This window comes from Delphinapterus leucas, chromosome X (genome assembly GCF_059928025.1).
Source record: "Delphinapterus leucas isolate spDelLeu-1000000601 "Yukka" chromosome X, BTC_Dleu_Yukka2, whole genome shotgun sequence".
NCBI classification, from domain to species: domain Eukaryota; kingdom Metazoa; phylum Chordata; class Mammalia; order Artiodactyla; family Monodontidae; genus Delphinapterus; species Delphinapterus leucas.
In genome coordinates, this window is record NC_143150.1 from 68137823 (window position 1) to 68153511 (window position 15689).

Here is a 15689-nt window from a genome sequence, read left to right on the forward strand (position 1 = left end):
TAGGTTCTTCAGGTATGGCCACTGATAGAAAAGAGGACATGTTGGCATGGTCACGCAGGAGGAGGACTCCACACAGACCCGAAAGAAGGGGTAAGAGACAACAAGTACCTGGAAATTCTTATAGCTGATTGGAAGATAGATATATTAAAGATTGTTATATTACAGAATATTTTGATTGACTCATGTAACTGCAGGTTTTCTAATACAAAACCATATGAATTGACCATGGTTATATAGATGAGATTTTCACAAGCTTAAGACAAAAAATATCGTGATTGACTAAAAAAGAAGAAAAGTTAGTTACCAACCTAAATATTTTAGTTCTTTATTTTAAATAGCATTGGTTGTGGTTATTTGTTATATAATCTAGCATTATATATAGATAAATTACATTTAGCTCTTACAAGTAATGTGTATGTGTTAAGGTTAATGTTTTCCCTTCTATACTCTTGGTTTAAAAAGATTCTAGAATGTCCCCTAGCTTCATGGTAAATCCTCCATTTACCTGATCCATTTATTTAATTATCCATATTCTTTATCATTATCATTATACAGACAAGCTAAACAGTAGGGCCACTGAAATCAAAAGATTTAATTGCACTACACTTTTTCTAAGTGAGTGAAACTGTCATTGGAATACTGTTATACAATTCTCCATCTGGTCCTCTTTCTCTAAGCTTGCCTTTATTATCTTCCTCTAACTTCACCCAACCAGTATATGCATGGTATCTCTAAGTAGAAATGATATTTTCAGGTTTATTGGCAAGTGAACAAATTTTATGTAAAAGTGCTCTCTAAATTGTAGAGAGATAAATAAATTTTATTTTATTGGTGCGAGGTGATTGGTAAGAAAACCTTTCCAGTGCTTTTCTCCCTGTTTCTTTAATCCCCCATGTAGCTTCTTTCACAGAACTCAAAACACATCACATTCATGTTTCTATCCCATTTTTACATATTAACATTTGTCCTGGTTGTCTTTAGAAACAACAAAGTATTATAAAATAGAATTTTTAAAAATTAATACAAATACTGAAATTTGTTTATCCATATATTATGGATATATGGATATGGCATAATATATCGTTAGCATGATATTTGTCAGCTTTCAAGATTGTCACGAAGGCCTCTTAAGGATAGTTTATAAGTAATGCTCTAAATAGACCAAAAATATGTTGACTAATACAGGAAAAGCAGTCTTAGACTCAAGCAATATAAACTTCAAGTTAGATTCTTTATTCTCCAGTAAAATAAAAACAAAGCAAAAATCATTGTAAATCTTTATATTTGATCTCTTCTTTATCGTTTGTTCCCTGCCATCTTTGTGTTACTTTAGCCTCATTAGCTAAAAAGAATCATAGGATAATAGAGCATGAAGGCTACACCAGAAAAGAGGCAATATGGAGTTGAAGTTAAAAGCCTGAGCTCTGGAGCCAGACTGCCTAGATTTGAATCTTGGCTCCATCATTTCCTACTGGAATGACCATGAGCAAGATACTTAATCTCTGTATGTATCAGTTTCTTCATCTTTAAAATGGGGCTGATAATCATAGCAAAGGGGATTTGAATGAGTTAACTCCTCACACCATGCAAAGCTCTTGAATAGTGCCTGTCACACAGTAGGCAGTAAATATTAGCTGCTGTTACTGTAATGTGAGATTGTTAAGTCCTATACTCTGCTGTTGTCCATTCATTTTAAAAGTATGTATTATTGAATACCTGCGTTGTGCGTAACTCTATGTTAAGTAAATGGAGATACAGTAATGAGCAAGACACAGTCCCTGCTGTTGAGAAACTTAACAGTTTAGATGGCAGAATATCTAAACTACCATGTAGAAGTTTTATCACTGACAAGTTATAGATTTTACCTTATAACCAACTGAAACTTTTACCACTTCACTTTCTATGCATTTCTACTTGTATGTTCTTAAGCATTAATAATGCTACTCAGAAGGTATTTAAATCATTTGTTTATCCAATGTGGCTATAGTAAAGGGGTTGTGAAAAAAGAGTGGCGGTTTCAATATTTGGAAGCTCCTGTTGTTAAAATAGATGAATTAAAGTCTTACTTGTTTTATAATAGAATCTTCAGATTTTTAAAGGATTTTGGAACTTTGCTCCTGCATTTAAACTTTATTATGTGCCTCTTTGGGAGAAGCATCTGTTATCCTGTGCTCATAATAAAAACACGAATAATGCAGAGCTTAATATAAGGACTGCTTCCTGGACTTTGCTTGACATGTTCTTTTTTTAATGTTAGAAACATATCCTTATTGATTAGATATATTGCCAGAAGCTAGTAGTATTGAAAGAGAGGTTAGCATTTACTAGAGCAATCAGAGGCTTTGATATAAATATTGATATAATCAAAGAAGTGAAACAGCAACTTAGCGTATTAAAAAATGGAGGATTGGAGAGAAAATGGAATAATAAGCCTCCAGGCTTGTTAAAATGAGTGGACACACAGACCAGTGGACAAGAATACCTGTGTGACATGGAGAGGCCATTTTTCAGCTCTGATTACATCCATCATCAAGCAGCCTTATGATCTTTATTTGATTTCTCAAATTGACTTCCCTTTGAGATAGAGAATTCACTTAGTGGCCAATGCAAATATCAGTCAACTTGGTAGTTTTTTAAATTATAAATTATTAAATTGACTGTTGGGTTCAAATCCATCTCATATATAGAATAAGCCATTTTTTTCCTAGGGCCTTTTCGCTGCCAGATAAGCTCTTCATTGCAGTTTCAGACCAACAGAGCTTAGAAAACAAACTTCGAGGTATAGAGAAAGCAACAATAATTGCAAAGCTTTTCCTGACAATTAATATATCTTTCCTCTCCCACCCATAAACTCATATGCTTATATACCCAATAATGTGGGAAAAGTTTTTCTCTTACTTTCTAGATTTTTCCATTAGATATCTACTCAGATTTCTTATCTTTTGACCTAGCTTTTATCAAGCCACTGTTATCCCTAACAGTATTGAAGTAGTGGTTAAAATTATTCCTTTAATTGCAGTTAGTTATCTTTAGCTTGGATTGAAGAGACAGTTCTTTGGATGGCTTGCATATCCTTGAAATTGTGGGCATTTCCAAAGTCTCTGCTAAATTAGTTCTTTAGAGAGAAAACATTCAGCCTATAGCCCACATTTATACAAAACAAATAGCATCCAAAATTTTTTGGTATATTTATTTTCTTCCTCTCCATAAGTTTTGCCCCCAAGTAGTTTCCTTCTAAACCAATCCCTTGATTCTGTGAGTTAGAACATTTCTTGCTAGTGAAATTTAGAATGTCTCTAAAACCAGAATTCTTATATAAATTCACCTTGCCAGAAAAGGTGATTCTGCTACCTTTATCAAAAATCTGTTTTTTTTCTTACTCTTTCATTTTCCTATCGAAGCCCAGTGGGCTCCACTCCCTTGAAATGAGTGGACTTTTGGTAGAAAAAATTGTTCTTGCTTCAGTGCTAAACAGCCTTTTCTGGTGAGAAATATGAAATCACTGACTTGAGAAGCAAAATGTATTCAGTTTATCAATATACAGTTATCTGTAATATCTGAGAATTCTACCAGGTGAGCTGCTCCAGGTGTGTTTTAATTTTTTACTTGTCCTTTTTGTGCCCTGTCCACATGGTTATTAGCTATAGGTATTCACTTAGAGTACTTATGACTATGAGCAACTGCATCTTTCCCTCAGGTCATGCTGTTAAATTGAGCAGTGCTGCATATAAGCAGTACAGTTTGTGGCTTTCCAGTTATACACTATTGGGTCAGGTACTTCCAGTGTTACTTTCATGTTTGTTTTTGGCCTACTGTGCTGTTTCAGCTCCCTGTGTACAAGTAGATATTCCTTTCATTATTTTTTCTTACCTGCCCAGCCTCATAAAGCTTATTAAGCTATATATTAATACCAAATAAATAAATATTTAAAAATCCATGAAAAGTTGTGATGACTTAATAAATCGAGCATTTAGGTGTTCCTCCTGGAACTTGTCCTCATGTGCTTAAGAATAGTTAATTCATTAATTGAATAAATATTTATTGAGCATTGTTTCTAGTATCAAGCAAGTTTCTTCTCTGGTACCTGCTGTTTTCTTTTTGTCCAGCTTGTTTTCACTTACTTTCATCTCTTCTTTGATAGCTCTCTGATGTCTCCAAACCTTTTCTTCCAAACTCATTTCTAGGGGGAAAAAAATTCAGTACAATTTTGTTATCATTCAAAGATCTTAGTGAGCCAATTTGAATTCCTTCTTTTGTTACTCTTGTGTTTTTATTATGAATCTAATTGCTTTCCTTTATTATGGCTAGCTAATTCCAGTATATAGTTGAGACCTTTCTAAAAACTTTTATTCCTCATACTAACGTAGTAGTAGTTTTACAGTGTAATGGGGCTTAAAATATCAGTTTCATGTTTTGAACTTGAGGCTATCTAGCTACAGCAAGAAGGCCACATTGTATATGATAGCAGAGGAGGAAAGTAGATTGACTCCTACTTTTACAGGCTTTTTAATATTTCTATAGTGTTCATTTTAGAGAACTTTTATTATCATGATGTAGTAATCACAGTTATGTTTTTAAAACAACTTCTAAATTTTATGTACTGTGAAAATTATAAAAGTTAAAGAATTTCATAAAATTTCATATTTTCTGTTTATGTGTAAGCAAGGCTTAAAGAAAAACTACTATAATATCAACCGTTGATTACTTCAGGGATTTTGACCCTTGAGAAAGAACTTTCTTTTCTTAAATCATTGGGTTTTTTTCCCCCTATACTATAATATAATTACTCCTTACATAGTGTGTTTTCAAATAATTCAATTTCTTGTCATCCTCCTTGATCATTTCCTACGTTTCTCACCTTTTCTTTAAGAATGTGATTTTAAAATGGTGTATATGCTATTTGTATTGCTCAGCCTGAAATGGAAAGATGAGTTGATGTGAAGATGATATCTGATTCAGCCTTAAGCTGCGACTGGTCTCTTTTCAGCTTTAGATAAGTCTTTTGTCTTTCAGGATTACCATTGGGTGTCCAGTATGAATTAACTGTGGTGATTTTGAAAGGGGGTATATTATCTTTCAGGATCTGTATTGAGGCCTTCAATTTTATTTTACTCTTGTGCAGCAAGAATAAGTTGGTTTAAAATACTTTAAAAATGTGCCTCAGCCTCTGAAATGCCTCTTGATTTGGCCTGATCTTTAAAAAAGACGTTATTTTTCAAACTTTGTAGTTTATCCAAACTATAACTGAAAGACATGTACTTTACAGCCTAATGGACTCATAATGCACGATTACACAACTTTAGAACCCATTTTGTTAAATGAGGTGGTGACATTTTATGCGCTCTTAAGCCAACTAGAATAATTTTTTTGCTCTTAGCCATAACTTCTCTGTGTCCTTATTGAAGAAATTTTGGGGTGTGTTGTAGAAGGTTTTTGACAAGAGAGAGTGTTTCTAAAGATATGTGGAAACAGGGCCTTTTTGCTATTATTCCCTCAAGAAAAATAAGACAGACGAAACTTGTGAAATGGGGAAGTAGTTGAAATGTCGCAGTTTGTGTTATAACACATCAAATTATATTTGTTTAGTATTAGTTCAATTGGAAAAGTGAATTTTAAAATTACAGCTTTATTCCCTTTTTAAAAATACCCTACCAGTTATGAGAGCTCATATGTGTGAGTGTATGTGTGTATAAAAGAAAGCATTAAGAGCTATACTTTCAGCATTTCATGTTTTTGCAATCCAGTGTATTTAAAGCAGCTCAAGAAGGTAGTCCTGTTTTCAGTACAATATGAACAGTTTTATTTCTGTTACTGTTTACTCAATAAACTGAATAAAAGAGACTAGAAAATAGTTTGCTGAGTCTTGGATGAAATAACTATAATATAAAGCTACCCTGTATAATATAATGTGTTGTCCTGGATTTCTTATATGTTGACAGTTTCCCCCCATTCTTTGCTGTGCAAATCTACTTGAAATTGTCTAACTTTCCCCCCAAAATGAATTAAATTTTCTTCTTATTATATGTGAACTACAGAAAACAAGAAAGCAAAAAGAATATAAAAAATCATCAATGATTCCATCTATTCACAGCTACTGATGTTAACACTTTGGGGGTATTGCTTTCCAGATCCATTTGTATGCATGTGTAAACTCATACACACAACATTTTTTTCCACAAAAAATGTTTTGTACTCTGCTTTTTTCACTTAACATGTTTCTGTGTCACTGCATATATTTCTGAGTGGCTATATTTTGCTGTATGCATTCACTGTAACTTGTTTACATGATTCTCCACTGTTGATCATTTAGCCTAAACCCAATTTTTCCCTTATTAAAACAGCATGGGAATGAACATCCTTATGGCTAAATTTTTCATCCCTTTATTCAATAAATATTCGTTATTCGTTGAGTACCTTTACTGTGTGTCAGCCATTGTGTTTAATATTGGGTTACAACAGTGAGCACAAAACACAAAGTTACTACTCATGTGGAATTTAAATTCTAGCAGGAGAGCAGTTGTTAATCAGATAATCACATTGTTGAATATGTAGTTTATAACTGAAATGGATTCTCTGAAAGAAAAGGAATACTGTTCTGTGAGAGAATATAGCCAAGGATCCTGACTGGGGTTAGGGAAGACCTCATTGAGGAAGTGCTGCTTGAGCTGGCAGTTAACTAATTGGAAGAAGTTGAGGGCAGGTTGGTGTTTCAGAGAGAGAGATTATTCCAGACAAAGTGAAAGGTATTGTGCAAAGGCCTTGTGGCAGGAGGGATTATAGTCTGTTTGAGGAGCTGAAAGAAAGGCGTGAACACTGAAAGCAGTAGTATAAGACATGACTAGAGAGGAAGCTAGAGGCCAGGGCAAGCAGAGCCTCATAAGCCATGGTATGGACTTTGATCTTTATCCTAGGAGTGATAGGATGCCACTGAAGGGTTTTTCTGTTTGTTTGTTTACTTCAATTTATATTTTTTATTAATTAAAATTTTATTAATTTTTTTAAAAGGTAACACATTCACATGGTTCAAAATTCAAAAGGAACAAAAGGATACAGAATTTTAAAAAAATCTTCCCCCTACCCTGTTCCCCCTCCCAGAGGCAAACATTATTACCAATTTCTTTGGTATCTTTCCAGAGATGATCTTTGAATATAAAAACAAATATTTAGGAGTGCCCATCTCTTAAAAATTTCACCAAAACAAAGTATTATCTTTGCTAATCTGATCAGATAAAAAATATATCAGAGTTGTTTTAATTTGCACTTTTTATTTGTATGAGTAAAGTTGAGCATCCTTTTATATTTAGGGCCGTGTGTGTGTGTGTGTATATATATATATATATATATATATATATATATATATATATATTTAGCAATGCTTTATTTTTGAATTTTATTTAATTTTTTTATACAACAGGTTCTTATTAGTTATCTATTTTATGTATATTATATGCATTGAAGGATTTTAAACTGAGTAATATCTGATTGCAGGCTGAACTAATCGGACCAGGAGCAGAGCGGATGCAAGGAGATCAGTTAGGAGATTGTTGCAGTGGTTTATGTGAGAAAGATGATAGCTTGGATTACGTTTGTGGTGGAAACAGAAAGAAGTAGACAAATTCAAGAGATTTTTAGGAAGTAAAATTGATTCAACTTGGAGAATATTCATATATTTTTTTAAAGCATTAAGTTCCCAGAAGTGGAATTCTCAACGCAAAGGGCAGAATTATTTTAAAAGCTTATGGCAGATATCACATTGCTTTCCAGAAAGATTATTTCAGTGCACTCTCCCATTAGCAGTGTATTAGAGTACCTATTTCCATATACCTTCACCAACAATGAGCATTAACTTTCTTCTTATTTTTTAATACCTTTTACAGAAATTGATTAGATACTTCAATTTTTAAAATACATTTATTTATTTATTTTTGGCTGCACTGGGTCTTCGTTGCTGCACGCGGGCTTTTCTCTAGTTGCAGTGAGCGGGGGCTACTCTTCGTTGTGATGCGTGGGCTTATTGCTGTGGCTTCTCTTGTTACAGAGCATGGGCTCTAGGCACATGGCTTCAGCAGTTGTGGCTTGAGGGCTCTAGAGTGCAGGCTCAGTAGTTGTGGCACACGGGCTTAGTTGCTCTGTGGCATCTGGGATCTTCCCGGACAGGGCTCGAACCCGTGTCTCCTGCATAGGCAGGCGGACTCTCAACCACTGCACCACCAGGGAAGCCCAGATACTTCAATTTTTAAAATGGGGATTATTTCACCAACTAAAATAATATAGTAGTTTGGGAATGTGTGTACATATTTTGGCTTTGGAAAGTGTAGGTTTCATTCTTAATATTCTGTTTCTAAAAGCTGAAACTAAAACAAAAAGATTTAATGGGAATGTTGCCTCGGGAACTTGGGAAAAAGAAAAATGTACGGTAGATTTAAGTCAGATTAAGTATGACTGGAAAGTTATGTTTTTGTTGAAATTTTTAATAACCCAGCTTCTGTTCTATATAGTCAATGCCAAGACTCATACTTTCCTAAACACTGTATTGTAACTGTGCTCTGTCATGAGGATGGACGTAGGGTTCCAAAATATCTTACATAAACATACTGATAAAGAGGCCAACGTATGTAAAGATTTTGACCACAAAGATGGAAATATGGAAATATTTCTTAAATTTTATGTAATATTTTGATAGCTTAATAGATAAGAAATAAATGTATAGGTAACTTCAAATAAATGTATGGATAACTTTTTGACAATATGAGGATGGCTATAGCTGAAAGTAAGAAATTTAGAGAAATAAGTAGCTTTTAAAAAACTATTGAAATAGTTTGAGTTTAAAAGATATTGACCTTAGATTCAGAATAAAAGTTATGTTTGTAATGTTTTCGTATTTTCCTCAAATATTTACATAATTCTACACTATTGAACTATATTTATTTTTGAAATGACATGTTACTCACTGCTTTTGTTCTCTCTTTCAACAGTTAAAAGATGTTGATACTCAGAAAATCATAAAAGCAATGCTCTCTTATGTGTGGCCCAGAGACAGGCCAGATCTACGAGCTAGGGTTGCCATTTCCTTGGGATTTTTGGGTGGAGCAAAGGTAAGAATAAGAGAAATTATGTATTGTTTGTTGCTATAACTAGGAAATACTATGACATTTTCTAGTAAAGAAACTTAGGCTGATATAAGTCACTTTGGGGAGTATTGTCAACATTTAGGGCCCTCGTTTATGTAACTCTTCTATTCAGTCAGCAGAAATTATATGATAATGCCTGATTTATCTATGTATCAGACTTATAACAGCCTCAACCTAATGGAATTCTTCCTGAAACCAGTGTAAGATACAGGATCGTGGGTTGTAACAAAGCATAAGGAACTTGTAAAAGAAGCTCCTCAGAGTCCTGCTGGCTTTTATTTAATACATATTTCTGGTAAGCTTAGTTTTCAGTTCCTAGTAAATTGAAAAGAGGATGAAGACATTTTAGTTACATTAATAGTAAACAGCAGTGTGACATGAAGGGAAAAATAAAACAGAAAAACTTAAAAAAACCCAAAAGCCAAAAAGCTGGGCATTTTGGTACATTCAGTATAGGGACCCTCTACATCTTAGCAGCCTCCTCAGTTCATCACTATACTGTAACACATTTTAATAAGGCAAAGTTATGATAATGATTCTGGGCTTTCAAGAAGAACTCCTTTCAATTTATTCAGATTTTAAAGTCAGTGAATTCTGTTATCTTTAGGTACAGTATATAGTCATAGTACATATTATAGTCTCAAGTCAGGCTTCCTGGGCTCTGCCTCTTACTAACCTTGTAACCTTGGGTAAATTGCTTACTGTCCATTCCTTGGTTTCCCAATTTGTAAAATAAGGTAAAATAGGGTTGTCATAAGAATTAAATAAATTAACATATAAAAGACTTAGAACAGTACCTGGCACATTGTAAAACATTATATACGTGTTAAAATAAAAATAGATTTGGATTTCCATCAGAAATATGGTACAAAAAAATGTCTGCTCAAAAGTATAAATGAGATTTGGCTATAATTTGGTTATCATTCTATGTATAAGGGTTAATACATTGTTTTAGAACCTAGTTCTTATCACTTACTTCTTCTCTGTGTCCTGTGTGTTCCCTTTTATTTATTCATTCTTTACCCTATCCTAAAAATATTTGCTGAGAACTTGTCATACAAGTATGGTTCTTGGCCCTGCAGGGTATTCAAATATGAGTAAAGCACATTTTTTCTCAAATTATAAGGATAAGACAAGTTTTACTTATTGTCATAATACAACATAGGCCACAAATGATTGAAAATAAGTACCATTCAAGTATTGGAGGGCTTCAAAGGAAAGAACCACCAATATGGGGAGTCAGGAAAGGTTTCACAGAGGAGGTGATGTCTGAGATAGGCCTGGATTGATGAGTAGGATTGTTACAGGTATAGGAATAACATGGACAAGATGAGAGAGATCATATAGTGTGAGTGGAGAAGTGAGTAGTCCAGTTTTGCTCTAATGAAGAGATAATGTTTCAGAGGAATTAGAAGTAATCTTGGAAAGATAAATAGAATTCCTACTGTGAAATACCTTAACTGTAAAACTGTAAAATTTATTTAATCATGTTGGAAGTAGGAACCTCTATTTTGAGTAGAAGAGTAATAAGGTTAGAGCTGTACTTTAGGGAATTAATTTGACTGTTGTATAAGATGAATTAGGGTGGTGAGAGACCTAAAGTAGGGATACCATTCATTCATTTTCATTTCATGCATTCATTCAGCAAACACTTACCAGCCAGTTAGGAGGCTAATGTAATAGCCTAGATGAGAAGTAATAGTAGTTTGTACTGGAGCGGATGATAAAGATGGTAATATGGAGAGAAGAGATGCCAGGGATATTGTGAATTAAGGAAGGTAGAATCAACAAGACTTAGCAATGGATGAGATATTAAAAGTAAAAAACAGAATAGGATTCAAAGATGATGCCAAGGATGAGAGAATGGTAATGCCTTTAACAGAAGTAGGTAGTAAGTCGGGAAGTCTTGTTTGGGAAGATGAAAATTTTGGTTTCGGGCATGTTAAGTTTGAGGTGCCAGTGGAACATCAAGTGGCTCATAATACAAAATGCAAGACAAGCTCAGGAAGGAGCCCAGGGCTAGAGATATTGAGGTGATAGTTGAAACAATGCAAATTAATGAGTTCATCAAAGAAAAGAACAAATAGACAACAACTGCAGACGTCACTTGTGATAAATGTGTTCCTGTAGGGAAGTAAATAATAGTGGAAAAAGGGAAGGCATGATTAGAGAGTAAAACCAAAATAATTCAGTCAGACTCCATCTATTTTCTTGTCTCCTTTCTCATCTATGGGCTCTGGTGAGTACTCTCCCAGCGAACTTCCCTGGGAGAGAATTTAAATGAAGATTCTGAGCAACAAACCAAGAATCCATACTTTATTCTCTTTGTCAAGCCGAAAAGAGAGAACTGTATTACAAATCTAATTTTGTTAGCTAATGTTGAAAAATTTTAACTCATATTCATTTTTAGAACAGTATTGGTTGCTGAATTGTCTTTTACCTACAAATTACTGAAGGATAAGGATTCTTCTGAGCTCCTGTGCAAGGCAGTATTAGCAAATTGCTCTTTATTCCTTCATGTGATTGTAAGTACCTTGCCGACAAGTTAAAGGCAGATTGTTTTCTGGACTTTATTTTGAATTGAAGAGAGCAGATTAGAAGATGACCAAGCTAGTCAAAGGGAGGAGTCCTAAGTACTGACATTTGTGTTAGAGTTTGTTTTTAGAGTGAATTTCAGTCCTTCAAAATGTAAATTTTTGTTGTTTGGTGACAGGTCGATATCAGGTATAAAATGCAGACCAAGTTAACATCCATAAGGACTGAAGTATTTTCAGAAGGCTAATATTTGATTCTTCCGTCAACAAACACTGAGCACCCATAGAATGGAAAGTGCTGTACTAATCTCATATAAACTGATTACAAGTAAACAAATTAATATAGAGAAATAAGTTTTCCAAATGTATGTTTGATTTCTTTTGGATCAGGAAAAGGAGGAAATTACCAGGTGTTATGATGCATGCTGGTACTTTCAGAGCATATATATTAAAAGTTTTCTTTCACTAGGTAGGAACTACACCACAGAGCAACTTTAGGAATGTAGAGCATAGTAGTAGCATTTAACCATTCCTAATATCATTTGTTCAGCTTCTATACTGTCCTCAGTTTAAAAATAATCACTCTACCAAATCTTTAAAACCTAGTCATTATTTATTTATTTATTTAACACCTTTATTGGAGTATAATTGCTTTACAGTGTTGTGTTAGTTACTGCTGTATGACAAAGTGCATCAGCTATATGTATACATATATCCCCATATCCCCTCCCTCTTGTGTCTCCCTCCCACCCTCCCTATCCCACCCCTCTAGATGGATACAAAGCAGCTAGCTGATCTTGCTTTGCTATGTGGCTGCTTCCTACTAACTAGCTGTTTTACATTTGGTAGTGTATATATGTCCATGCCACTCTCGCACTTCGACCCAGTTTACCCTTCCCCCTCCCCATGTCCTCAAGTCCATTCTCTACGTCTGCGTCTTCATTCCTGTCCTACGCCTAGGTTCTTCACAACGTTTTTTTTTCTTTAGATTCCATATATATGTGTTAGCATATGGTATTTGTTTTTCTCTTTCTGACTTACTTCACTCTGTATGACAGTCTCTAGGTCCATTCACCTCACTACAAATAACTCAATTTCGTTTCTTTTTATGGCTGAGTAATATTCCATTGTATATATGTGCCACTTCTTCTTTATCCATTCATCTGTCGATGGACACTTAGGTTGCTTCCATGTCCTGGCTATTGTAAATAGAGCTTCAATGAACATTGTGGTACATGACTCTTTTTGAATTATGGTTTTCTCAGGGTATATGCCCAGTAGTGGGATTGCTGGGTCGTATGGTAGTTCTATTGTCAGTTTCTTCAAGAACCTCCATACTGTTCTCCATAGGGGCTGTATCAATTTACATTCCCACCAGCAGTGCAGTAGGGTTCCCTTTTCTCCACACCCTCTCCAGCATTAATTGTTTGTAGATTTTTTGATGATGGCCGTTCTAACTGGTATGAGGTGATACCTCATTGTAGTTTTGATTTGCATTTCTCTAATGATTAACAATGTTGAACATCCTTTCATGTGTTTGTTGGCCATTTGTATATCTTCTTTGGAGAAATGTCAGTTTAGGTCTTCTACCCATTTTTGGATTGGGTTGTTTGTGTTTTTGATATTGAGCTGCATGAGCTGCTTGTATATTTTGGAGATTAATCCTCTGTCAGTTGCTTTGTTTGCAAATTTTTTCTGCCTTTCTGGGGGTTCTCTTTTCCTCTTGCTTATGGTTTCCATTGCTGTGCAAAAGCTTTTAGATTTGATTAGGTTTATTTTTGTTTTTATTTCCCTTTCTCTAGGAGATGGGTCAAAAAGGATCTTGCTGTGATTTATGTCATAGAGTGTTCTGCCTGTATTTTTCTCTAAGAGTTTGATAGTGTCTGGCCTTACATTTAGGTCGTTAATCCATTTTGAGTTTATTTTTGTGTATGGTGTTAGGGAGTGTTCTATTTTCATTCCTTTACACGTAGCTATGCAGTTTTCCCAGCACCACTTGTCAAAGAGGCTGTCTTTTCTCCATTGTATATTCTTGCCTCCTTTCTCAAAGATAAGGGGACCATATGTGCATGGGTTTATCTTTGGCCTTTCTATCCTGTTCCATTGATCTGTATTTCTGTTTTTGTTCCAGTACCATACTGCCTTGATTACTGTAGCTTTATAGTATAGTCTGAAGACAGGGAGCCTGATTCCTCCAGCTCCGTTTATCTTCCTCAAGATTGCTTTGGCTATTCAGGGTCCTTTGTGTTTCCATACAAATTGTGAAATTTTTTGTTCTAGGTCTGTAAAACCTGCCATTGGTAGTTTGATAGGTATTGCTTTGAATCTGTAGATTGCTTTGTGTAGTATATTCATTTCCACAGTGTTTCTTCTTCCAATCCAAGAACATGGTATATCTCTCCATCTATTTGTATCATCTTTAATTTCTTTCTCAGTGTCTTATAGTTTTCTGCATACAGGTCTTTTGTCTCCTTGGGTAGGTTTATTCCTACGTATTTTATTCTTTTTGTTGCACTGGTAAATGGGAGTGTTTCCTTAATTTCTCTTTCAGATTTTTCATCATTAGTGTATAGGAATTCAAGAGATTTCTGTGCATTAACTTTGTATCCTGCTACTTTACCAAATTCATTGATTAGCTCTAGTAGTTTTCTGGTAGCATCTTTAGCATTCTCTATGTACAGTATCATGTCATCTACAAACAGTGACAGTTTTACTACTTCTTTTCCGATTTGGATTCCTTTTATTTCTTTTTCTTGTCTGATTGCTGTGGCTAAGGCTTCCAAAGCTATGTTGAGTAATAGTGGTGAGAGTGGGCAACCTTGTCTCGTTCCTGATCTTAGTGGAAATGGTTTCAGTTTTTCACCATTGAGAACAATGCTAGCTGTGGGTTTGTCATATATGGCCCTTATTATGTTGAGATAAGTTCCCTCTATGCCTACTTTCTGGCACGTTTTTATCATAAACAGATGTTGAATTTTATCAAAAGCTTTTTCTGCATCTGTTGAGATTATCATACGGTTTTTATCCTTCAGTTTGTTAATATGGTTTATCACATTGACTAATTTGCATATATTGAAGAATCCTTGCATTCCTGGGATCAACCCCACTTGATCATGGTGTATGATCCTTTTAATGTGCTGTTGGATTCTGTTTCCTAGTATTTTGTTGAGGATTTTTGCATCTATGTTCGTCAGTGATATTGACCTGTAGTTTTCTTTTTCTTGTGACATCTTTGCTGCTTTTGGTATCAGGGTGATGGTGGCCTCATAGAATGAGTTTGGGAGTGTTTTTCCCTCTGCTATATTTTGGAAGGATTTGAGAAGAATAGATGTTAGCTCTTCTCTAAATGTTTGATAGAATTCACCTGTGAAGCCATCTGGTCCTGGGCTTTCTTTGTTGGAAGATTTTTAATCACAGTTTCAATTTCAGTGCTTGTAATTGGTCTGTTCATATTTTCTCTTTCTTCCTGGTTCAGTCTCGGAAGGTTGTGCTTTTCTAAGAATTTGTCCATTCCTTCCAGGTTGTCCATTTTATTGGTGTAGAGTTGCTTGTAGTAATCTCTCATGATCCTTTGTATTTCTGCAGTGTCAGTTGTTACTTCTCCTTTTTCATTTCTAATTCAAGTGATTTGAGTCTTCTCCCTTTTTTTCTTGATGAGTCTGGCTAATGGTTTATCAGTTTTGCTTATCTTCTCAAAGAACCAGCTTTTAGTTTTATTGATCTTTGCTATCGTTTCCTTCATTTCTTTTTCATTTATTTCTGATCTGATCTTTATGATTTCTTTCCTTCTGCTGACTTTGGGGTTTTTTTGTTCTTCTTTCTCTGATTGCTTTAGGTATAAGGTTAGGTTGTTTATTTGAGATGTTTCTTATTTCTTGAGGTAGGATTGTGTTGCTATAAACTTCCCTCTTAGAGCTGCTTTTGCTGCATCCCATAGGTTTTGTGTCATCATGTTTTCATTATCATTTGTTTCTAGGTATTTTTTGATTTCCTGTTTGATTTCTTCAGTGATCTCTTGGTTATT

At 34.6% G+C, this 15689-nt stretch overlaps 1 protein-coding gene across 7 annotated transcripts in view; it reads left to right on the forward strand.

Annotated features, from left to right (window-relative positions):
• The window catches only part of ABCB7 (ATP binding cassette subfamily B member 7), a 131716-nt gene that overhangs the window by 49681 nt on the left and 66346 nt on the right, over window positions 1–15689 (forward strand). For 5 of the 7 annotated variants that reach the window (XM_089904354.1, XM_089904355.1, XM_089904350.1 and 2 more), the window contains 2 exons: window positions 4–90; window positions 8976–9095. In XM_089904354.1, coding sequence (XP_089760480.1) covers window positions 4–90; window positions 8976–9095 — 207 coding nt within the window. The remainder of the gene's footprint in view (window positions 1–3; window positions 91–8975; window positions 9096–15689) is intronic. The other 2 variants (XM_089904351.1, XM_089904353.1) reach the window with 1 other exon arrangement.